The sequence below is a fragment of the Amblyraja radiata genome, chromosome 8, assembly GCF_010909765.2.
Source record: "Amblyraja radiata isolate CabotCenter1 chromosome 8, sAmbRad1.1.pri, whole genome shotgun sequence".
NCBI lineage: Eukaryota > Metazoa > Chordata > Chondrichthyes > Rajiformes > Rajidae > Amblyraja > Amblyraja radiata.
The window spans coordinates 6,057,142-6,081,372 of NC_045963.1; the positions used below are offsets into that span (position 1 = coordinate 6,057,142).

Consider the following 24,231-nt stretch of genomic DNA (forward strand, 5'->3'; position numbering starts at 1 on the left):
ACAGTGAGGATGTGCTTGGTGAACTCACTGTGGTGGATGTTTAATTTGTGTTTATTGTATGTTTTGTTATTATTGATTCTGTGTATGACTGCAGGCAACATAATTTTGTTCAGACCGAAAGGTCTGAATGACAATAAAGGATCTATCTATCTATCTAAAGGATCCATCTATAGGGAAGGAGTGTAGGAACACAGGGCTAATGTGGGAAAATTGAATTAGTGGGGCTGCATGAAGAAGGTGGGCCGAAGTGATACAGCACGGGCCCACCGAGTCCACACCGACCAGCGATCCCCACACACTTACACTATCCTCCACACACCAGGAACACTTTACACTTACACCAAGCCGATGAACCTACAAACCTGCACGTCTTTGGAGTGTGGGAGGAAACTAATGATCTTGGAGAAAACTCATGCAGATCACAGGGATAACGCACAAACTCCGTACACTCAGCACCCGTAGTCGGGATGGAACCCAGGTCTGTAGGCAGCAACTCTACTGCTGTGCCACTGTGCCACCCATGTTCTATGCCTGATGAACTGGCTGAACAATCATTGGTCTGCCATAGCAACTTTGATGTTGCTTAACCTGTCCCTGTGACGTCTCAGACCGACTTCACAACATCCTCGAGAGGGACGGGGAACAGCCAGAAGTAGTTGTGCATGTACGCACAAATGACGTGGGTAAAAAGAGGAAGGAGGTTCTGCAACGTGAGTATAGAGAACTCGGCAGGAGGTTGAAAAGCAGGACTTCTTGGGTGGATATCTCTGGGTTGGTTCCAGTACCTCATGCTAGTGAGGGTTGGAACAGGGAGATAGGGGGTCTGAATGTGTGGCTGAGGAGTTGGTGCAGGAGGTAGGGATTTAAATTTCTAGATCACTGGAATCTCTCTGGGGCAGGGGTGACGGGTACAAAAGGGACGGGTTTCACCTTAATCGGAGGGGGACCGACATTCTGGCAGGCAGGTTTGCTAGTGTTACACGGGAGGGTTTAACCTAAAATGTGGGGGGGTGAAGTCAACAACTTGGAAGTGTATCCATGCAGTTAACGGGAAAGAGAGTGTAGGAAAGGTTTAAACTGACAGGGCAGGGAGATGGGACCCAATGCAAGGATTCAGATGGCCATAATAGGAGGACAGAAGCAAAAAGTAGAAGGGAGATAAAGGAAAAAGGCCCTCTGTTTGGCTGCAGTGCCAGAGGAAGCCAGGTGTCCATGATAGAGGAGATGGGGTCACTCTCCCAACGATTCACACCCCAACATGTTCTTACCTGCTGGATGTTCTGGCAGAAGGCTGGTAGGGTGGTGAGCTGGCTGATGAAGTGCAGGTAAGCAGAGGCAAGGGCATGTATTGCACAACGGTTCCACACAGGCAGGCAATCATCATTGTTGAGGGAAAGTTCCTGTCAAAGGGAGAGACCGTTTCAGTTTCCATTGTTGGCCCCCAGCTGCGTGGAGATCTTACGTCAAGAGAGAAATCAATGCACAAAACAATAGAGAGAAGAGCAGTTGGCAACAGAGTCAATGATCTCGGTTCATTCCTGGCCTCAGCTGCTCTCCAAGTGAAGTTTGTGCATTCTCCTGGTGACTAGATAGTGAGAGAAATACAATAGGAGTGCCAACACCACACAGATCACACCCACTCCTCCCTGAGGGATCAATACTACAGGCTTCACACACCCCTCCCCCCTACAGGGATCACACCCACTCCACCCTGAAGGATCAATACTACAGGCTTCACACACCCCTCCCCCCTACAGGGATCACACCCACTCCTCCCTGAAGGATCAATACTACAGGCTTCACACATCCCTCCCCCCTACAGGGATCACACCCACTCCTCCCTGAAGGATCAATACTACAGGCTTCACACACCCCTCCCCCCTACAGGGATCACACCCACTCCACCCTGAAGGATCAATACTACAGGCTTCACACACCCCTCCCCCCTACAGGGATCACACCCACTCCTCCCTGAAGGATCAATACTACAGGCTTCACACATCCCTCCCCCCTACAGGGATCACACCCACTCCTCCCTGAAGGATCAATACTACAGGCTTCACACACCCCTTCCCCCTACAGGGATCACACCCACTCCACCCTGAAGGATCAATACTACAGGCTTCACACATCCCTCCCCCCTACAGGGATCACTTCCTCACTGGACCTACCTGAAGGGCCAATACCACACGGATCAGGTCCACCACCACCTCTTCATTGGCTAGCTCCATACTGATGATGGCCAACATGGCATAGATGGCATCGTAATGGATGTAAGAGTTATTCTGCTGCTTGCAGCTCATGTAGATATATCTGTACAAGGTCTGTGAGTGCTGTACGGGAAGAGATCAACGTTAATCACAGTGGACAGTATTACCAGCTCCCCTAGCTGACCCATGCTGGAAGAGGCATCCGACAGGTATTTGAATGAGCTGGGCAGAGAGGGATACAACATTAATGCAGTCGTGGGATAAGTATAGGTAGGCACAATGATCGGTATCGAAACGTGGGCCAAAGGGGCTGTTGCCGTGCTGTCTCTCTATACTCATCTGATCACATTCTCCTCCATGTCCTTTCCTTTGGCGAATACCTATGCAGGATGTTCATGTAGTATCTGGCCTATATGCTGACTCCAAGTATAAATTCCCTCCATTATCCTTCAGTGGCCATACCCTCTCCCTGGTTACCCACTTGGTTTTAATGTATGAATTTGAATGTATAACTTGTTTTTAATGTCTGTGTTGTATGACTATGTAAAATAAGCCTTGGGATTGTCTTTATTCGGACTTGCAAATAACATTTCATGGCCCACATCTGACTCTCCTAATTCCCTGCTTGAGTTCTTTACTGCTTTCTTTACATTCCTCAAGGCCCTTGTTTGACAGATCATGGATTGCTCTTGGTCTTTCTGTTATACCCACATTGGGTCAACCCAGCAGTCAGTAATAACAGGCGAACACTTACCTTCTTCATGAAGAGTGTATCCTGTCGAGAGCATTTTTCTACCTTCAGCATCAGGGCAGAGATATCGGAAATAAGACTGAGGAGCAAAAGGAAACACAGCCAGTCACAGAATAGTTGGGCGCATAGAACAGAACACGTACACACAGGTACATACACAACAGGATGAATGCACACACATGACATGCACATACATGCACACACACAGTAATTTGTTCGTGCTTTCAACATGGAAAAAGTCAGATTTGAATTTTTTGAGGATGTAACAAGTAGATTGGATAAGGGAGAGCCAGTGGATGTGATGTTTCTGGGCTTTCAAGAAGCCTTTGACAAGGTCCCACACAAGAGATTAGTGTGCAAAATTAGAGCATAATGTGTAGGGTATTGACATGGATAGAGAACTGGTTGGCAGACAGGAAGCAAAGACTAAGAATTAACGGGTCCATGTCAGAATGGCAGGCAGTGACTAGTGGGGTGCCGCAAGGCTCGGTGCTGGGACCGCAGACATTTACAATATATATTAACGATTTAGACGAGGGAATTAAATGTGACATCTCCAAGTTTGCGGATGACACAAAGCTGGGTGGCAGTGTGAGCTGCGAGGAGGATGCTACGAGGCTGCAGGGTGACTTGGATAGGTTGGGTGAGTGGGCAGATGCATGGCGGATTCAGTACAATGTGGATAATTGTTAGGTTTTCCCCTTTGGTGGCAGGAAAACAGATTATTATCTAAATGGTGTCAGATTGGGAAAAGGGGAGGTGCAACGAGACCTGGGCGTGCTTGTACATCAGACATTGAAAGTAAGCATGCAGATACAGCAGGCAGTGAAGAAAGCTAATGGCATGTTGGCCTTCATAGCGAGAGGATTTGAGTTTAGGAGCAAGGAGGTCCTACTGCAGTTGTACAGGGCCCTGGTGAGACCTGGAGTAGTGTGTGCAATTTTGGTCTCCTAATTTGAGGAAGGACATTATTGCTATTGAGGGAGTGCAGCGTAGGTTCACCAGGTTAATTCCTGGGATGGCGGGACTGACATATGATGAAAGAATGGGTCAACTGGGCTTGTGTTCACTGGAATTTAGAAGGATGAGAGGATTCTCATAGAAACATATAAAATTCTTAAAGGATTGGACAGGCTAGATGCAGGAAAAATGTTCCCGATGTTGGGGGAGTCCAGAACCACAGTTTAAGAATAAGGGGTATTTTGGACTGATACGAGGAAAAACCTTTTTACCCAGAGTTGTGAATGTGGAATTCTCTGCCACAGAAGGCAGCGGAGGCTATTTCACTGGATATTTTCAATAGAGAGTTAGATTTAGCTATTAGCACTAAAGGAATGAAGGGATATGGGGTAAAAGCAGGAATGGGGCACTGATTTTAGATGATCAGCCTATTACTGCACCTATGTTTCTATGAAAAGGAGGTAGGAGTATTAGATACGATTACATTTAAAAAGTGTTTGGACAGGTACCTGGATAGAAAAGTCTAATACAGGCCAAATGCAGACAAATGGAATTAGCATAGATAGGCACCACGGTCGATATGGGAGAGGCTGGTGGAAAAGTCAATTTCTGTACTGTGCGATTTTATGAAGTACCAGGTCCTTAAACAGGTAAGCACCTGGTACTTCATAAACTAAGTCACTTCAAGGGAAACTTGAAATAGTGAATAGATGATTGAAGAGGAGGCTTTTAGCAGCTGTTTAAAGGTTATGAAGGTTATAGACCACAATGACAAATGTATGGCACAGAGTACTTGGCTACATCTCAGCCACTGGTGGGCCATGCATGTCACTTTAATTCCCCTTCGGCCCACCTTGTCCATGCCAACCAAGATTGCCACATCTATGCTAGTCCTATCTGGCCAATATCGCTCTAAACCTATCATTGCAAAAGACTCTGAGGATCGGCAGAAATGAGCATTCAGAGAGTGTAGATTAATTAGGACAGTCAGTGTGGACCTGCTTGGGAAAGACCTGACTACACTAGTTAAATAGCATCTGGACAGATGAAGGGTAGCCCACGGATGTAGTTTACATGAATTCGAGCCGGGTGTTTATCAAAGCCTCACAAAGGAGGTAGATCAGAAAAGTTAAAACCCCTGGGATGAAGGGAGAGTGGTGAGTTGTTTCAAAATGGTTCATGCGTCAGGAGCAAAGGGTAAGGATTGAGAGGAGTTTAGTAGCGGTGTGGCTAGGTTCCTCAGGCTCCACGCTTCTATGGGAGATATTAATACAGGGGCATAGTTTAGCAGGATGACATTGACACTAAATTGGCAGTGGATTCCATGGGGAGGTATGTTAAGGAAAGTCATGGGTGGACATGAAATCTGAAGAAGAGTGAGGTGATGTGTTTGAGGAGGGAATGAAGTTGGAAATATGAAGAAAGAAGAAACGTAGAAATAGTTGGGAATATTCTGCAACTCAGGCAATATCAGAGAAGGAGAAACAAAGCAAATACATTTGGTCTGTGACTTTTGCCCTGAACCACTTGCTGTGCATCCTTTATGCATTGACTTGGAAAGGCTGCACTGAGAATGAATGCAGGAACTCTGTGCAGCTTCACAAACAGGTGGCATTACCAGAGGCCGATACAAAGCAGCACCCCCGCAGAAGAAGCAAGCAGAAGGAACGAGGGTGGGCCTGCTCAGGACAGACGGCCCACGTCACACACCTGACGTGAGAGAGCTTGCGCCTGTTTTCTTGTCGGTCGATCAGACTGAGGAGGATCTCGATGACCAGGAGTCGAAGTTCTGTATCTTCCATTAATGAGGCAGACAGAAGAGACTCCAAGAAGGAGGTGGGCAGGGTTGCTAACAGGTTCTTGCTCTGGAACCCAATCGTTACCTGTAGGCAGAAAAGACACAGCAAGGGGCTGGTGTGTAAAGTGGAACCTCTGAGGAGCAGTCAAAGTTACAAACAACAATGTGCTGAGCTACAACACACCCAACACTCACTATCAACCTAATAGTGAAATCTGTACTAAACCTGCTGACAGATCCTCAACAGGACGGATTGGGAGAGCACAACGTGCACACAGAACACAGTGAATCTCTGGAACCCTGTCCCCAAGGGTGATCATTGGATATATTTAAGGTGGAGAAAGATTGAGGGCTAAAGGAAGTGATGCTGGAGAGGAGTTGACACCAGCGTAGATCAGCCAAGACCATATTGAATGGCCGGACAGGCTTGATGGGCTTGCGGGCCTAATCTTGTTTTTATTGTTTTGTGTTCAAAGTTCCCTCTATACTGTCCATCTCACAACTTTGCCAGTAAAATCTAGAGGAAACTGGTGGATGTCTCCCGAGGCTGCAGGAAACACTAGGTCTCTGCTACAGCTCTCCTGATTGAGGAGTTTTGGTATGCCTTGTGGTGGAATCAAATAGGACTTTGGTGAATTGGCAGGCCAGAAGATTAGAATTTAGAGACAAATGTGATTGTCTTTGGGCAGTCAGGTATCTGCATTGTAAGTGTGAGAGAATATTTTCAGGAAGTCATTACCTGGAGGAGAGATTTCAGCAGCATCAACTGAATCATACGATTCGCATCATCCCTGGAAGACACAGAATGAAAGTTAATGCTGTTTTAACTTATAATATGAGCGCAAAGAGGTATCCTGTACATTGGAGAAACCAAATACATATTGAGCGATCACTGTACAGAGCATTAAACTATATGACTTCATCTCACCCTATATTCCTTTTTTTCTGATGTTAGCCTTCTATCTTTCCATGGTTGCTACCCAAGCTGCTGGGTGTTTCTGATCTTGGAATAAATACCAGTAAACCTCTGAAGCTAGTAGGACAGGTGATAACGAATATTGACACAAAAAGTTGGAGTAACTCAGCGGGACAGGCAGCATCTCTGGAGAGAAGGAATAGGTGACGTTTCGAGTCGAGACACTTCTTCAGACAGTCGGGGGAAAGGGAAACAAGAGATATAGACCGTGATGTAGAGAGATGTAGAACAAATGAATGAAAGATATGCAAGAAAGTATCAAGGAGGAGGCTCTAGAAATCGTGGACGCATTGGTGATCATTTTCCAATGTTCTATAGATGCATGATCAGTTCCTGTAGTGTGGAGGGTAGCTAATGTTATCCCACTTTTCAAGAAAGGAGCGAGAGAGAAAACGGGGAATTATAGACCAGTTAGCCTGCCATCGGTGGTGGGAAAGATGCTGGAGTCAATAGACAATAGACAATAGGTGCAGGAGTAGGCCATTCGGCCCTTCGAGCCAGCACTGCCATTCAATGTGATCATTGCTGATCATCCATAATTGGTACCCCGTTCCTGCCTTCTCCCCATATCCCTTGACTCCGCTATCTTTAAAAGTCAATTATTAAAGAAGTAATAATGGTGCATTTGGATAGCAGTAAAAGGATTGGTCCAAATCAGCATGGATTTATGAAGGGGAAATTGTGCTTGACTAATCTTCAGGGATTTTTTGAGGATGTGACAAGTAAAATGGATGAAGGAGAGCCAGTGGATGTAGTGTATCTGGACTTTCAGAAAGTGTTTGATAAGGTCCCACACAGGAGATTAGTGGGCAAAGTTAAGAGCACACACGTGGGACCCGTTGGGTCCCATCCCCTAACACGGGGGGGGGGGGGGGGGTTCGGCATCACGGGGGGGGCTGGTCCTCCAATGCAATATTCAACCACTCACTCATAGGTCCCAACACTCACCACTCCCTAGAGAGGGAGAGGGAGGGGGGTAGAGAGGGAGGGGGAGGTGGAGTGGATAGAGAGGGAGGGTAGAGGGAAGGGGTGGGGGCAGATAGGGAGAGGGGCAGAGAGGGAGGGGGGTAGAGACCCTACTCCATCTCCCTTTTCCTCCTCCCATTCTCTGCCCCAGGACCTGCCCAGGTCGTAGAACAGCGTCATGAGAGCCATTGTGATTGGTGCACCGTGAGAGACAGCCAACTTGAGAAGGCATTATTACCGTTGTCAATTATGATGTCATTGTGGCAGTCGGCAGGCAGCTTGAGAGCCCATTGTGATTGGTGCACTGTGACATCATCACTGGACGCTGTCTGAGAAAGCGAATTTTTGACTTTTTTTTAAACTTTAAATCATGAATAACTTTGGAAATATAGGTGGGAATGCGACGGAAAGATGTTTATTGCTTTGATAAACGCTGTGGCTTAGCGTTTGGAAGAAGATAGGAAAAAGCAGAGCAGAGTGACACATTGCCGGCACAAACAAAGAGTTTTAGTAATATAGATGGTATTGGGGGTAGGGTATTGACATGGATAAATAATTGGTTGGCAGACAGGAAACAAAGAGTAGGAATAAACGGGTCCCTGTCAAAATGACAGGCAGTGGCGAGTGGAGTGCCGCAAGGCTCGGTGCTGGGACCGCAACTATTTACAATATATATTAATGATTTAGATGATGGAATTAAAAGTAACTAGCATATTTGCAGATGACACAAAGCTGGGTGGCAGTGTGAAATGCGAAGAGAATGCTAGGATGTTGCAAGGTGGCTTGGACAGGTGAATGAGTGGGCAGATGCATGGCAGATGCAGTATAATGTAGATAAATGTGAGGTTATCCACTTTGGCGGCAAGAACAAGGAGATTATTATCTCAATGCTGCCAGATTAGGAAACAAGGGGAGTGCAACGAGACCTGGGTGTCCTTGTACACCAGTCACTGAAAGTAAAAATGCAGGCACAGCAGGCAGTGAAGAAAGCTAATGGCATGTTGGCCTTCATAACAAGAGGATTTGAGTATAGGAGTAAAGAGGTCCTTCTGCAGTTGTACAGGGCCCTGGTGAGACCACATATTGAGTATTGTGTGTAGTTTTGGTCTCCTAATTTAAGGAAGGACATCCTTGCTATTGAGGGAGTTCAGCGTAGGTTCACGAGATTAATCCCCGGTCGTCCCCTGTCATATGAGGAAAGATTGGAAAGACTGGGCTTGTATTCACTGGAATTTAGAATGATGAGAGGAGATCTTATAGAAACGTATAAAATTATAAAAGGACTGGACAAGCAAGATGCAGGAAAAATGTTCCCAATGTTGGGCGAGTCCAGAACCAGGGGCCACAGTCTAAGAATAAAGGGGAGGCCATTTAAAACTGAGATGAGAAAAAACTTTTTCACCCAGAGAGTTGTGAATTTATGGAATTCTCTGCCACAGAAGGCAGTGGAGGCCAATTCGTTGTATTAATTGAAAAGAGAGTTAGATAGAGCTCTAGGGGCTAGTGGAATCAAGGGATATGGGGAGAAGGCAGGCACGGGTTACTGATTGTGGATGATCAGCCATGATCACAATGAATGGCAGTGCTAGCTTGAAGGGCTGAATGGCTCCTCCTGCACCTATTTTCTATGTTTCTATGACCTGAAATGTCACCTATTCCTTTTCTCCAGAAATGCAACCTATCCCGCTGAGTTACTCCAACATTTTGTGTCTATCTTCTGTTTAAACCAGCATTTGCAGTTCCTTCCTACACAGGACAGATGAATGAGGTAGTTACAGAGGCAGACGGGATTTGCTTTCTTGGACAGAGCATAAAAACAAAAGTGTTGATGTAGGTCAGACGCAGATATGGCAGTGAAGTTGCTCACCCTGGTTTTCTCAAGTCCAGGGCCTGGTGAACTGTTGGAAGTGGAACTTTTCCCATGATGAACAACATGACTTCAGACCTTTGATAGGCAGGCAAGGTATTGGCAAAAACACCTAAAGAGTAAGGAGAAATTGTAAGTAGAGGCAGAGACAAGCAGGTAGCATTGCAGTGCTGGCACGTGGACCAGGGCACAGGATAAACCCAGAGTGACGGAGTTATGCAAAGTGAGGAAGTTGTCCCAGATACAGCAGGACACAACCACTTGAACATTTTAGAAACATAGAAAATAGATACAGGAGGAGGCCATTCGGCCCTTCGAGCCAGCACTGCCATTCATTGTGATCATGGCTGATCGTCCCCTATCAATAACCCGTGCCTGCCTTCTCCCCATATTCCTTGACTCCACTAGCCCCTAGAGCTCTTTCTAACTCTCTCTTAAATCCATCCTATGATTTTGCCTCCACTGCCCTCTGTGGCAGGGAATTCCACAAATTCACAATTCTCTGGGTGAAAACGTTTTTTCTCACCTCAGTCTTAAATGGCCTCCCCTTTATTCTAAGACTGTGGCCCCTGGTTCTGGACTCACCCAACATTGGGAACATTTTTCCTGCATCTAGCTTGTCTAGCCCTTTTATAATTTTATATGTTTCTATAAGATCCCCCTCATCCTTCTAAACTCCAGTGAATACAAGCCTAGTCTTTTCAATCTTTCCTCATATGATAGTCCCGCCATCCCAGGGATCAATCTCGTGAACCTACACTGCACTGCCTCAATCACAAGGATGTCCTTCCTCAAATTAGGAGACCAAAACTGTACACAATACTCCAGATGTGGTCCTACCAGAGCCCTATACAACTGCAGAAGAACCTCTTTACTCCTATACAGAAATCCTCTTGTTATGAAGGCCAACATTCCATTAGCTTTCTTCACTGCCTGCTGTACCTGCACGCCAACTTTCAGTGAACAGTGTACAATGACGCTCAGGTCTCGCTGTACCTCCCCCTTACCTAACCCCATTGGGATAATAATCTGCCCCCTTTTTTTGCCGCCAAAGTGGATAAGCTCACATTTATCTATATTATACTGCATCTGCCATGCATCTGCCCACTCACTCAACCTGCCCAGGTCACCCTGCAACCTCCTAACTTTTACCTCACAGTTCACACTGCCACCCAGCTTTGTGTCATCCGCAAACTTGCTAGTGTTGCTCCTAATTCCCTCTTCCAAATCATTAATATATAAGGCAAACAGCTGTGGCCTCAGCACCGAGCCTTGCGGCACTCCATTCGCCACTGCCTGCCATTCTGAAAAGGTCCCGTTCACTCCTACTCTTTGCTTCCTGTCGGCCAACCAATTTTCTATCCATGTCAACACCCTACTCTTTTTGTCAGGTATTTTGGTGGAGGAATGGCAGATGGGATTTAATCTGGATATGTATGAGGTGACCATTTTGGAGGATCAAATGCAAGAGGAAAGTATGCAGTAAATGGAAGAATCCTTAGGCACAATGGCAAACAGAAGGATGTTTGGGCACAAGTCCACAGCTCCATGAAAGTGACAACACAGGTAGATAGAGTGATAAAGAAGGCATACTTGTCCTCATCGGCTGGAGCACTGTATAAAGTAGCAAGTCTTGTTCCAGCTGTATAATAATTTGGTGAAGTCAAATTTGACCAATTGTTTGCACCTCAATATATAGGAAGAATGTGACCATAGAAAAGCCCGTCTACTCTCCACATTGTAGAAAACTCTATCATTCTGGCCTTAAGTAAAGCCATGACACTACATTGCTGTTCTGGTGCCAGGACATAAACCCAAAATGTTAATTCAGTTTTTGCTGACTTGCTGAGTGTTTCAACATTTTCTGTTTCATTTTAGATTTTTGGCATTTGCATTATTTTGGTTTTGGGACCTCTCAACGCTCCATTCTGCACAAATTGCTGGAGTAACTCAACGGATCAGTCTGAAGAAGGGTCCCGACCTGAAATGTCACCTATCTATGTTCTCCAGTGATGCTGCCTGATATACATTGTGTCTTCTCTTGTAAGTCTGCAATTTGTTGTTCTGAATTTTCTTTCCTTTCTGAATTTTCTGAATATTCTGAATATTGTTTTCTTTCTCTTTGCACTACCATGTGTAATCGGGAATGGTTTTGTAATCGTGTATGGACCTTTTTTTAACCTGGATAATGCACAATACAAATGTTTTCACTGTATCTTAGTACACGTGACAATAAAGCAATACCAGTAGATCAACTTTGGCCTCGCTCCCTGAGTAGCTCAGCCACACACTTTGGCTGCACTCCTCATGGACTCTGCCTCGTCTGTATTCAGTACCACATTACTTAAAATACCTACTGTTCCCTTCCCAAGCAGATGACAGGAAGCAATCACCCTGCCAGCCCTGCCACATGCCCAAGTGACTTCACTCACCAATGGTCTTGATCACAGCCTCCTGAAACACTCGCTCCTCATGCTCTTTGATGATCTGGTTGCTGATGTTAATGGTGGAATCATATTTGCCCGTGACTTCATAATCAATGCTGAGGCGCAGATGTCGTAGCAATATGTTGAACACCTCCAGCACCGTGGGCCCTAAGGAAGGAGGCAGTGGACTAAGTATGTGTTGGGAAGTTGAGTGCTGGCACACTGCTCTTCTTGTATGCAATTCAGATCAGTGTGAAAAGATGCCACAGAAGGTGTGTTCTCATTACAGAGTAACCTTGTGGCTGAAGGATCTGCAAGATCATCCTATTTCTAAAGTCACAAGGCAGCTGCTGAGGTAAACAGCATACCCACAGAACAGACATTGTTCCAGCAAACCCTTACACAGGAACACCCCAGCCCCTCATCCAGAGCAGTCCAGGCACCAAGCCTCAGAATGGACTTTTGCTGTACATTTAAGGCATGAGAACAGTTACATGAAAGGACAAAGCCCACGTGCAGGCAGATGTTCAGTTTAAATTAGCATCATAGTCAGCATTGGCACAGTAGGACAAAGGGATGTTCCTGTACTGTTGTATGTTATCAGTTGCAAGGTGCTCCTCCTTCAACCTAAGATGTCCTTTACAGAGTTCAGTTATCACGGTTACAGCAGTCCCAAGTTGCAACTCAGGCGTCCAGTCACGCTTCACCTGCACCAGGCCGTGGACTATGACTGACATCAGCACGACACTGGGAGTACAATGAACTATGCACTAAGTGCACGGCAGGAGATGAGAGGTGCTGAGGAAGAACACTTTCCTGGTGTGAGAGAGAGCGATGCTGTGACCTACTCCGTGTCATGCCACAAACACCCAGAGTTGGCCGGTGCAGTCACTGAGACTGCTCTCTGATGTAAGCACATTGAGATACAAGGACAACCCACAACCCCCCGGCAGGGTTTTCGCCCAATGCCTCATATGGTAAATTGTCATCATCTATCATTCTGACTAAAGAGCAGGCGTGGGCGTATTTAGTGAGCAGAAGCAGAGAGGCATGCTTAAGCACCTCATTTCCACCTCAGGTTGAGCGACCATCATCATGTGTCTCTGATCTGGTAGAAATAAACCACCACTGGCCACCAACATAATAACAAAATGGTGTCGAAAAGCAAAAGGAGTAAGGAGAGAATCTTTCACACCCACCTACAGAGCCAGCGGCTGCAATCACAGCGGACTCGGACAGCACCTCCACAATGCCAGTACGTACTTTGGCGGCGCTCTTACTGTTGGCATCCAGGTGTCCTACCAGCTGCTGTATGACCAGATGGGAATGTTGCGACTACATGGGACAAGGAGTCAATGGTGGAGAAGGATTAACAACAACCTTACCTTTACTTCCCTGACTCTGTCCAAACTACAGATCTATGAAGGCCTTCTCAAAGACCAAATACACCATCAGCACTGACTTTCCTCCCTTATTCTGTTGGTTGCAAACTCAAAAACCTCAGCACATTTGTCAAATGTGTTCCTTTTATCACTCCGTGATGACTTTGCCTAAATCGACCCTGCATTGAAATCTCTATAAGCTAAGCATTAAGAAAAGTGATCGAAAGGGGAATCCTAGTCCCACCCATCCACCCAAAAGAATTTCCTGTTATTTATTGGGCTTCGTGGGTCAAATCAGTCTCGAATTTGTGGAGCACCAGTGATTGGAATAGATGATGTACTGGTGTCATGAGTTCTAGAAAAGGGCATCATGGGAGCAAATGAGGAGGGCTATGCAATTCCTTGACGGGGATAGCTTTTCAGAACAATGTTTTTGCCATTGGAATGACTATGGTAGGAGACATACGGATATAGGAGGAATCAAGCCAACCTTGCCATTCAATATGATCATTGCTCATCTGCCCCAGACTTCAACTGCAGCCCTTCTTAAATCAAGGTACCTTAACCACCTTTATGTACTTTAAGACCACCAGCAACTCCTCCTTTATGTGGACATATTTCAGTGCATCACTATTCTCTTCCCTGAATTTCCTAGCTTCCATTATCATCTCCACGATAAATACAGACGAGAAATACCAATTTAAGACCTCACTCCTCCTGTGGCTTGACATAGACCACATTGATCCATTCGGGGCCCTATTCTCTCCCTAGTTACTCTTTCGTTCTTAATGTACATAGAATCTGTTAAGATTCTCCTTTACCTTATCTGCCAAAGCGACCGTATCCTCTTTTTGCCCTCCTGATTGACCTTGCAAGTGTACCTCAGCTGCCGAAACCTGCTTTTTCCTTATGAGGGGCTTATTATCCCTTGGATGATTAGCTATGATCATATTGAATGGCGGCGCAGGCTCGAAGGGCCGAATGGCCTACTCCTGCACCTATTTTCTATGTTTCCTCAATCCTGGTCAGCCAGTATTCCCATATCTGTCAGCCTTGCAGGAACATGCTGATCCTCACCTCTCCCAGTCTCACCTTTAAAAGCGTCCCACTTAACATAGAACAGTACTGCACCAGAACAGGTCCTTTGGCTGACAATGTCTGTGCAAAACATGATGCCAGGACCAACTCTTATCTGCCTGCATATAATCCACATCCCACTATTCCCTGTATTTCCATATGTCTATCCTAAATGCCTCTATTGTATCTACTGCAACCACATCCCTGGCAGCATGTTCCAGGCACCCACCATGTAAAATAACTTCCCTGTACAACTTTAAACTTTGCCCCTCTCACCTTACAGCTCTGCCCTCTAGTATTTGATTTTTACATCCCGGGAAAAGAGAAAAGGTCCTGACTGTCTACGTGTAGAAGGGAACTGCAGGAGCTGGTTTACCCCGAAGATAGACACAAAATGCAGGAATAACTCAGCAGGACAGGCAGGGTCTCTGGAGAGAAGGAATGGGTGATGTTTTGGGTCAAGAACCATCTTCAGACTGTCTACCTTATCTATGCTTTTCATAATTTTATATACTTCTATCTGGCCTTCCTGCAACCTCAAGCTTCCCAGAGGAAACAATCCAAATCTATCCAACCTCTCCCTGTAGCTAATATCCCCTAATCCAAGCATCAATCTGGTAAACCTCTGCAAACGTCCACATCCTGTAATGGGACAACCCAGAACTGCATGCAATACTCCAAATGCATCTAAGCAAAGCTTCATCATGACTTCCTGACTCTTATACTCAATGATCCAAGCTATGAAAGCAAGTATACCATATACCTTATTTACCACTCTACTTATGTTGCCACTTTCAGGCAGTTATGGGGTTAGATCCCAAGATCCATCTGTTACTGCTGTTAATGGTCATGCCATTCATTGAATATTTTCTCCTTACATTTGACCTCCCAAAGTGCAACATTTCACACTTGCTCAATTAAACTCCATCTGCAATATTTCTCCACCCGTTACTGTAGCTGGTCTATATCCCCCTGTATACTTCAACAGCCTTCCTCACAATCCACAATCCTGGAGATACCTGCAAACTTACTACTAACTAATCCATCTACCTTTATGCCAAGTCGTTTATGTATATCACAAAGAGCAACAGTCCCATCACAGATCCCTGTGGGGTTACTCCACTGGTAACAGGCCTCCGGTCTGAATACTGTCCTTGCATCACAACCTACTGTCTTCTATTTGTGAGTCAGTTTTGAATCCATATGACCCAGCCAGTATTAATCCCAAGCATTTTAATCTTCCGGATTAGCATATCATTGGTAACTTTTATCAAAGACGGACACAAAAAACTGGAGTAACTCGGCGGAACAAAGTCGTTTCGGGTCGAAAACCTTCTTCAGACTTATCAATATGCTGGAGATTTTTGTGCTTACAAATAAAAAAGCGTCTCTCAATCAACCTTTGCATTGTGGACCACAATTTACAGACTCTCTTCAGGATGCTCTGAGGCCATTCAGTGATGTCTTTACTCTGGCACCAGGGAGCAACAATCCTGTCCTCGAATTACGTACAAATAACAAAAAGACCAATGAATGTTTCTTAACTAATTACACAATCATTGCTGCTGCTGAGGAATTCTGGCAATGTTGATCCTATCAGCTAAATTGTTTGATCATACTTTAAAGTCTATCCAATTTGCCTAGTCTGTTCAATTTGGATTTAAGGATTATGCAGGATTCTGTATTAGAAGATTAATTGAGACACTTTAAGCCGCTACATATGTTCGACTGGGAAACACTGAGGTTTAATTGAACTCAAACCGACAGCTGAGCCATTGATACTCATTCACAGATAAATTCTGCCATCTCTACCCAAGGAAAATAAATAGAGAACAGCAAACCCACTCCGATCATTCAGTAACAATCCCAATACTGTTCACAAACTGCCTTTTTAGTCTGGCAGGCTGACATCTGTGCTGAGGCAAGGCTTCAGTTCTCCTCCACATAGAGTCACAGAGCCATACAGCACGAAACAGGCTCTTTGGTTCAACTTGCCCATGCCAACCAAGATGCCACATCTACACTAGTCCCACCTGCCCGTGTTTGGGTCACATCCCTCTATACCGTTCCTGCCCATGTACCTGTCCAAAAGTCTTTTAAATGTTGTTTTAGCACGTGCCTCATCCACCTCTTCTGGCAGTTCGTTCCATCCACCCACCACCCTTTGCATGAAAACGTTGCTCCTCAGGTGCCTATTAAATCTTTCCCCTCTAACCCTAAACCTATGTCTTTTGGTTCACGATTGCCCTACTGGTAATTCCCCATCAATTCCTCTCACGATCTTATACACCTCCAGAAGATCACCCCTCCTCAGCCTCCTGCACCAAAGAATAAAGTCTGCCATGCCTGCCCTACCTCTCCCGAAAGCTCAGGCCCTCAAGCACTGGCAACATCCTCGTCATTTTTGTCTACACTCTTTCCAGCTTAACAGCATCCTTCCTATAGTAGGAGAGAGCAAACCTGAACACAATACTGTGCATGCAGCCCAACCAACGTCTTGTACAACTGTCACATAACTATGTAACTGCATTGTTGCTGCATCGATATGGCAACATCGTGGCACAACTCATTGTTCCCGAGTCCTGGGTTCACTCCTGACCTGTGCAGTGTTTACACACCCTTTCTGTGACTGCGTGTCCTCTGGCTTTCTCCCACATCCCAAAGATGTGCATGTTGTAAATAGAATGTGGAGGGAATAAATTGAAATGAGTGTAAATGAGTATTCAATGGTTAATGTAGACTTGGTGAGCCAAGTCTATGATTAACATCATTGATTCAGAGCTCCACACATTGATAAACAAAGCATACCACACAGACAATGTGGCCTGTGAATAATCTACCTTCCTTTCTGAGCCTGTTTCCTCCTGGTTCCACCAATGCAATAAACTTTTCACAATTCAACAGGGAATATTGGTGAACACTGTAAGATGACCAATGGTGAGCTGCACACTGATGGTACAGATGACTGGCCTGAAGAGTGAGGACATAGACTATGGAGTGCAACAGTGGCTGCCTTTCTGCCTGACTAGGTGGTATGGTCCCATTTGTGACAGTGCACAATAAGATAATTCGGCAAAAACCTGACAGCATAGTTACCTGAACGGAATACATGATGATCTTGAAGCAGTGCACCGCAAACAGCTTTGGCTCCCACAGTGAATGGTTATCCAAGTGCCTGAGGAACAAATTACAAGCGGTTTAATTATATTGGCCCATATGTCACACATATCTTCTGTGGCAGGTTGAAATGTTCCCTGTGTCCTTTCTTCCACTGCCAGAGGTGAGGAAAGCAGCTTCTCATTCTATTTCCTTGTCCTTAGCTCTCTACCTTTGCAATTGTCCTCAGCCATGTAATCTAGGAACTCTCTTCCTCTTGTGAACGTTACCACGAGTAACACTCACAGAGCATCAGTCTGAAGAAGGGTTTCGGCCCGAAACGTCGCCTATTTCCTTCGCTCCATAGATGCTGCTGCACCCGCTGAGTTTCCCCAGCAATTTTGTGTACCCACTCACAGAGGACTGTTCCGATACAAGCGGCTATCATTTGGAGTGAGCTCTGCCCCAGGTATATTTCAAGACTTGATTGATAACTTAGTTGACCGGTACTCAGAGTCACATCATCTTGACACATTGAACAGAGTACTTTCTCAATAGACAATAGACAAGAGGTGCAGTAGTAGGCCATTCAGCCCTTCGAGCCAGCACCGCCATTCAAAACAGGACTCCAAAACAGGATGCTCATTCCTAGGACGAGTCACGCATTACAACTGGTTTATAAATCAGTCGTCTACAATGTTAAAGTTTTCACAGCATTTATTGCAGAAGGACCTACGCTGGGTATGGTCAAGAGCAAAGCAGAAGGCATTTGAACAAATAAAAGCCGCCTTAAATAAAATGCGCTTGTGCTGGTGCATTATGATCCAAAGAAGCCTACAGTTATAGATTCATAGATTCATAGAAAATAGGTGCAGGAGTAGGCCATTCGGTCCTTCGAGCCTGCACCGCCATTCAATATGATCATGACTGATCATCCATCTCAGTATCCTGTACCTGCCCTCTCTCCATACCCCCTGATCCCTATAGCCCCAAGGGCCACATCTAACTCCCTCTTAAATACAGCCAATGAACTGGCCTCAACTACCTTCAGCGGCAGAGAGTTCCAGAGATTCACCACTATCTGTGTGAAAAATGTTTTTCTCATCTCGGTCCCAAAGGATTTCCCCTTTATCCTTAAACTGTGACCCCTTGTCCTGGACTTCCCCAACATCGGGAACAATCTTCCTGCATCTAGCCTGTCCAACCCCTTATGAGGTGTGACGCCTTGCCATATGGGCTTGGGGCTGTCCTTTTACATTGAATACATGGACAATAGGTGCAGGAGAAGGCCATTCGGCCCTTCAAGCCAGCACCGCCATTCAATGTGATCATGGCTGATCATCCATAATCAATACCCCGTTCCTTCTCCCCATATCCCTTGACTCCGCTAGCCCTAAGAGCTCTATCTAGCTCTCTTGATTGCTTGTGGAACTAAAGGGCCTGTCCCACCAGCATGCGACTGCATGCGTCTAGCGCGACCAAACGGAAGCGGAGTTCGCGCAAAGTACGCGCTAAGTACGCGCAAAGTTCGCACGTGACGTATTTTACGTCAAACTCACTAATCAGCTAGGCAGAAGGCGGGCCGCGATGTCATCGCGCAACGCCATGCACTAGGCGTACGCCGTCAAGATGCTGTGTACGACGTCAAGACGCTGCGTACGCCGTCGAGACGCTGCATACGCCCTCAATGCGCCTGCGGGCCGACAGGCCGTTGGCGCACAGAATTTTCGAACAGTGCAAGATTTTTGGAGCCCCGCGGGATGTCGGGACCAGCTCCGCACAACTCCATACGCCTTCACCGATCGAAGTGGGACCGGCCCCGCGCGGCCGTACGCCTCAAGCGACCACGTTTGGTCGCGCTAGACGCATGTAATCGCATGCTGGTGGGACAGGCCTTATAGTCTGCGATCTGCATGATGCTCACCCAGGTGTGGTTGGAATGAAGGCACTTGCGAGAAGCTATTTGTGGTGGCCAAAAATAGATATTGAAAATTTTGTATGCATTTGCTCTATTTGTCAGAAGAAGCAGAAGACATCAGCAAGGGTTTCATCAGCAAGACATCAGCAACTATGGTCCTGGCCTGATTCTCCGTGGAAACACATCCACACTGATTATTTCAGACCATTTTGGGGTCACATGTTTCTGGTTGTTATGAATGCTCATTCAAATTGCAGCGTTACCTACCTGTATATCGAGTTCCTCAACCACTACTATATCCAAACTGCCATTGGTATTTGCTACATTTGGTATTCCAGAAATGATCATATCTGACAACGGCCCTGCTTTCACGTGCAGAATTCAAGGAGCTTATAGAGAAGAATGTTATTAGACACCTGACAACGGCTCCTTATCATGCTGCATCTAATGGCCGAACTGTGCAAACGGTGAAACGAGGCTTCACTAAGCAAACTCAGGTCGACGATGACAAATTTAAGACATTTCTTTTTACATTACCAAATTACTCCAAATGATTTAATCGGTGCAACCCTGCCAAATTGATGTCCAAGCGCGCTCTACGCACCAGATTAGATCTCCTGTAACCGGCTGTCCAGGAATGCATCAGCAACAAACAGGAAGCCATGAAACTAAACAACAACACTCACACCAGACTGCGACCGTTTGAGGCTGAAGACAAAGACTACACTCAACTTGCGCAAGAAGAAAACTGGCAACCGGTCCAGCAGTGTAATAGTCAAGTGTTAGAACTAGAGCTGACAGACGGGAAAGTTTGAAGGTGACATTTGGACAACGTAAGCCGTTGAACAAACAGAAGATTTGATGAAGTGACAGAAATGGCTCCTGTTGTCGACCTAACTCCTTCCATCATTCTATGATCATCTAACATTTGTTTTTCCTCTTGTATAGTTCCCTCCTACAGGGGGAAGGGATGTACCGTTCCAAATGGTAACTCTCATGCATGCATGCCGGCATCTTATGCGCATGCATGCCGGCATCCATGCCCGCCGGGTATGTCACAGGTGGGCGCGGGCATGGTAGATTGGAAGCACCGTCCAATCAGAGGACGGCGGCGTGGCTCTCGGCCGGGACACGGTCTGAAAGGCTGCAGCCTTTATTTGTAAGTTACGATGATGTTTAAAGTTCAAAGTTAATTAGTGAATTACTGTTAAATTACTAACTTTAGCGGTTATTGTTCCGGGCAAAACATAATAAGGATGACCAGAACTGTACACTGTGCCCAACTGTGGCCTCACCAACATCGTTTACAGTGTACCATCATATCCTGTAATCAATACCTTGACCAATTCAATCAAATGTGCCAAATGCCTTCTTCACCACACTGACTATTTGTGTTGCCATTTTCATGGAGTGATGTACCCTAGGTGTCCTGCTCTACAACATTCCCTAAGCCCAAACCAAGGGCATATTGTCTGCCCTGGTTCGCCTTACCAAAATACAACACCTCACATTTATCTGAATTCATTCCTCAGATCATTGGCCCAGTTGATCAAGATCCTGTTGTAATCTTAGATACCATTTTTCCCACTCCATAATTCCACCAATTTTAGTGTCATCTGCAAACTTACTAACCATGTTAACAGCATAGTCATCATTAATATAAATATATCACAGTAGATTATGCACTGACTCCTGTGGCACACCACATACTGCATAAGAGGTCTCCTGTCCCATTAACAACCCTCTACCATCACCCTCTGTCTCTTCAATCCAAACATGTATCTGATCGGCTAGCTTGGACATTGCCTACCACACTGCTCTCATCAATCTTCTAGGTCACCTCTTCAAAAAGCTAGTCACGTGCTCTAGGTATGGAGCAGATGACCAGCCTTTTTTTGTGAATGTGCTTTATATTCAATTGTTAATTTCTGTTTAATCATAGATGACCTATTCTGAAAATTAGCAATATTAGAAGGTTCAACAGAATAGTTTGTCTAGTCTGATGAACAATGCAGTCTGTATTCAGCAATGGTACACAAAAAAAGCTGGAGAAACTCAGCGGGTGCAGCAGCATCTATGGAGTGAAGGAAATCGGCAACGTTTCGGGCCGAAACCCTTCTTCAGACTGATCGGGGGTGGGGGGGGGCGGGGACAAGAAAGGAAAAAGGGAGGAGGAGCCCGAAGGCTGGGGGATGGGAGGAGACAGCAGGGGGACTGAGGAAGGGGAGATCTCAAGGACTAACAAAATTGGGAGAATTCGATGTTCATGCCCCCAGGATGCAGACTCCCCAAGCGGAATATGAGGTACTGTTCCTCCAATTTCCGGTGCTGCTCGCTGTGGCCATGGAGGAGACCCAGGACAGAGAGGTCGGAGACGGAGTGGGAGGGGGAGTTGAAGTGCTGAGCCACCGGGAGGTCAGCTTGGTTATTGCGGACCGAGCGGAGGTGTTCGGCGAAACGATCGCCCAACCTCCGCTTGGTCTCACCGATATAGATCTGCTGACATCTAGAGCAGCGGATGCAATAGATGAGGTTGGAGGAGAAGCAGGTGAACCTCGGTCACACCTGGAACGACTGCTTGGAACATTACTGTATTCAGCAATGTTCAGCACATCACTTACATTAAAACTGGCTTGATGGCATTTTTGATGTTTCCGTAGGCAGCTCTGCCCAGCAGCTCCCGGAGACAACCTTCTGCCAGAGCAGCGGGACTCTCCTTCTCCTTCTCAGTTGCTTGCAGTGGGGATGGAGATCGGCTAAAAAGATTCATTTAGTAGAATTAAGATAGGTGTAATTTTAAATACAAAGATGGAAAATTAAACTTTTTATGGATCAGGAATATGGGGCCTAGGGAAGATACAGAGTTTGAGATGAGCCAAAGGTTAAAAAGGCTGGAGGATGGGAGGCTGTTTAACTTCTGATCACTCATCCTGAGGTGATACCAGGGTAGGTGTTTAACAGCAGAAGGCTTGAACATTGGGCAATGGAAGGCGTGTGGAAGACAAAAATCTATTTGATGGCGAGAATAAGGAGTTGGAAGATAATCGCATGAATAAAGTTTGGTTCAGCCCGAGTAGCAGTGGGAAGTGGGGGCAGCAACAAAGGGCCCAAGTGATTGGAAGGAAATCCCAAGTCCAGCATGTAACTGCATAGTTTAGTTAAAGTTAGAGATACAGCATGTAAACAGGCCCATCGGTCCACTGTGTATGTGCTAACCATTAATCGCCTGTTCATACTAGTTCTATGTTAAACCACTTTGTCATCCACTTCTTACACAAGGGGCAATTTACAATTAACCTACAAACCCGCACATCTTGGGATGTGGGAGGAAACCAGGAGAACCTGGAGAAAACATATTTGGTGGTAGAAAATAAGAGAAAGCCAGAGATTTAGAAACCAAGAATGGTAATGGGTCTCTTGCAGCTGTGCAGCCAAGAATGAATAGTATGGCTTACCTGTCTGCATCCTCTACCTGCTGCAAATTGAAGAGCAGTGAGGGGACGATCTTATCCATGTGCTGGGGTTCCCAGATGTTGGCTTGCAGCTCATCATTGACTGTCTTTCTCACCACGCCCTGCAGACCCTTTATTCCAGACATACGGATTCTGATGGGAAGAATGTAGCAAAAGCTATCAAAAATGTGCATTCAGTTTCCACCAATTTCCACATTGGCCTAGTCGAAGGCAGGCAACTCCAAGATATCCAAGAAATTCCACACACTTCAGCTTTGGGCAGAAGTAACTGGTCCTCAATGACACAGCATTTGTGTTGAGGGCACACACTGAGGGGTTCTGTTGTCTGCTGTGCCCAAGGACGTGCCCTCAAACCTACAAGTCCCCATTCTTCTCTGAGGCCATGCATATCCCGCCAATGGAATCACAGGTTTCCACAAACGAGGGCACTGTGAGAGACCCTCGACAAGCCGCACCCACACTGCTGAAGTGAGATCAATCCACGTTCCCTCACCCTCCCAATCACTGCCTTCCATTCCTACCCTCTCTCCCAAACCCCACCTCCCATTCCCACTCTCCCTTCCTATCATTGCCGCCCATTCCCACCCTCCGCCCCAATCACCACCTCTCATTCCCACCCTCCGCCCCAATCACCACCTCTCATTCCCACCCTCCGCCCCAATCACCACAGTGTTTATCGTTGGAACATTAATAGGAATAACAATAAATAATCTGAAGAATCTGCTGCACCTCAACAGTCCAGAGGGAGCTGGATTGTCAGAGGCTTATTGTATAGCATTGTATAGTTTTACCCTGTTCAATGCCTCAGCCAATTAAGGCAATAACACCAGAGGTCATCCTAATCCTCAGCAATGCCACTGATAGGGAAATGAGGACATGCACTCCACTCTGTTCCTCCACACCTCTCGCTCACATGCCGATTGCCTGTGCCCCTGTTTGGCTCACCCTCACTAAATCTGACTGGCAATGACACTGTTTAACACCACATTTTTGCTCACTCCTCATTACAATTTATTTGTAAAAAAGAATGAAAAATCAGGAAATGAACAATGAGAATCATAAAAGCATTTTTCACTGAATCAAAGGTTTCAAGTTATTAACCTACCAGCTAACCCTTGGCCCCATGCCAACTGCAACAGGTTGCTCACAACAGAATTGGCTTAGAAACATAGAAACATAGAAATTAGGTGCAGGAGTAGGCCATTCGGCCCTTCGAGCCTGCACCGCCATTCAATATGATCATGGCTGATCATCCAACTCAGTATCCCGTACCTGCCTTCTCTCCATACCCTCTGATCCCCTTAGCCACAAGGGCCACATCTAACGCCCTC

General features: G+C 46.0%; 1 protein-coding gene across 7 annotated transcripts in view; it reads right to left on the reverse strand.

Annotated features, from left to right (window-relative positions):
* efr3b (EFR3 homolog B) overlaps nucleotides 1-24,231 on the reverse strand; it is a 91,498-nt gene that overhangs the window by 23,227 nt on the left and 44,040 nt on the right. For all 7 annotated transcript variants that reach the window (XM_033025092.1, XM_033025087.1, XM_033025088.1 and 4 more), the window contains 11 exons: nucleotides 22,883-23,032; nucleotides 22,049-22,183; nucleotides 17,510-17,588; nucleotides 13,154-13,289; nucleotides 11,961-12,122; nucleotides 9,529-9,640; nucleotides 6,459-6,510; nucleotides 5,632-5,804; nucleotides 2,965-3,040; nucleotides 2,172-2,333; nucleotides 1,269-1,400 (listed from right to left, as the gene is read on the reverse strand). In XM_033025092.1, coding sequence (XP_032880983.1) covers nucleotides 1,269-1,400; nucleotides 2,172-2,333; nucleotides 2,965-3,040; nucleotides 5,632-5,804; nucleotides 6,459-6,510; nucleotides 9,529-9,640; nucleotides 11,961-12,122; nucleotides 13,154-13,289; nucleotides 17,510-17,588; nucleotides 22,049-22,183; nucleotides 22,883-23,032 — 1,369 coding nt within the window. The remainder of the gene's footprint in view (nucleotides 1-1,268; nucleotides 1,401-2,171; nucleotides 2,334-2,964; nucleotides 3,041-5,631; nucleotides 5,805-6,458; nucleotides 6,511-9,528; nucleotides 9,641-11,960; nucleotides 12,123-13,153; nucleotides 13,290-17,509; nucleotides 17,589-22,048; nucleotides 22,184-22,882; nucleotides 23,033-24,231) is intronic.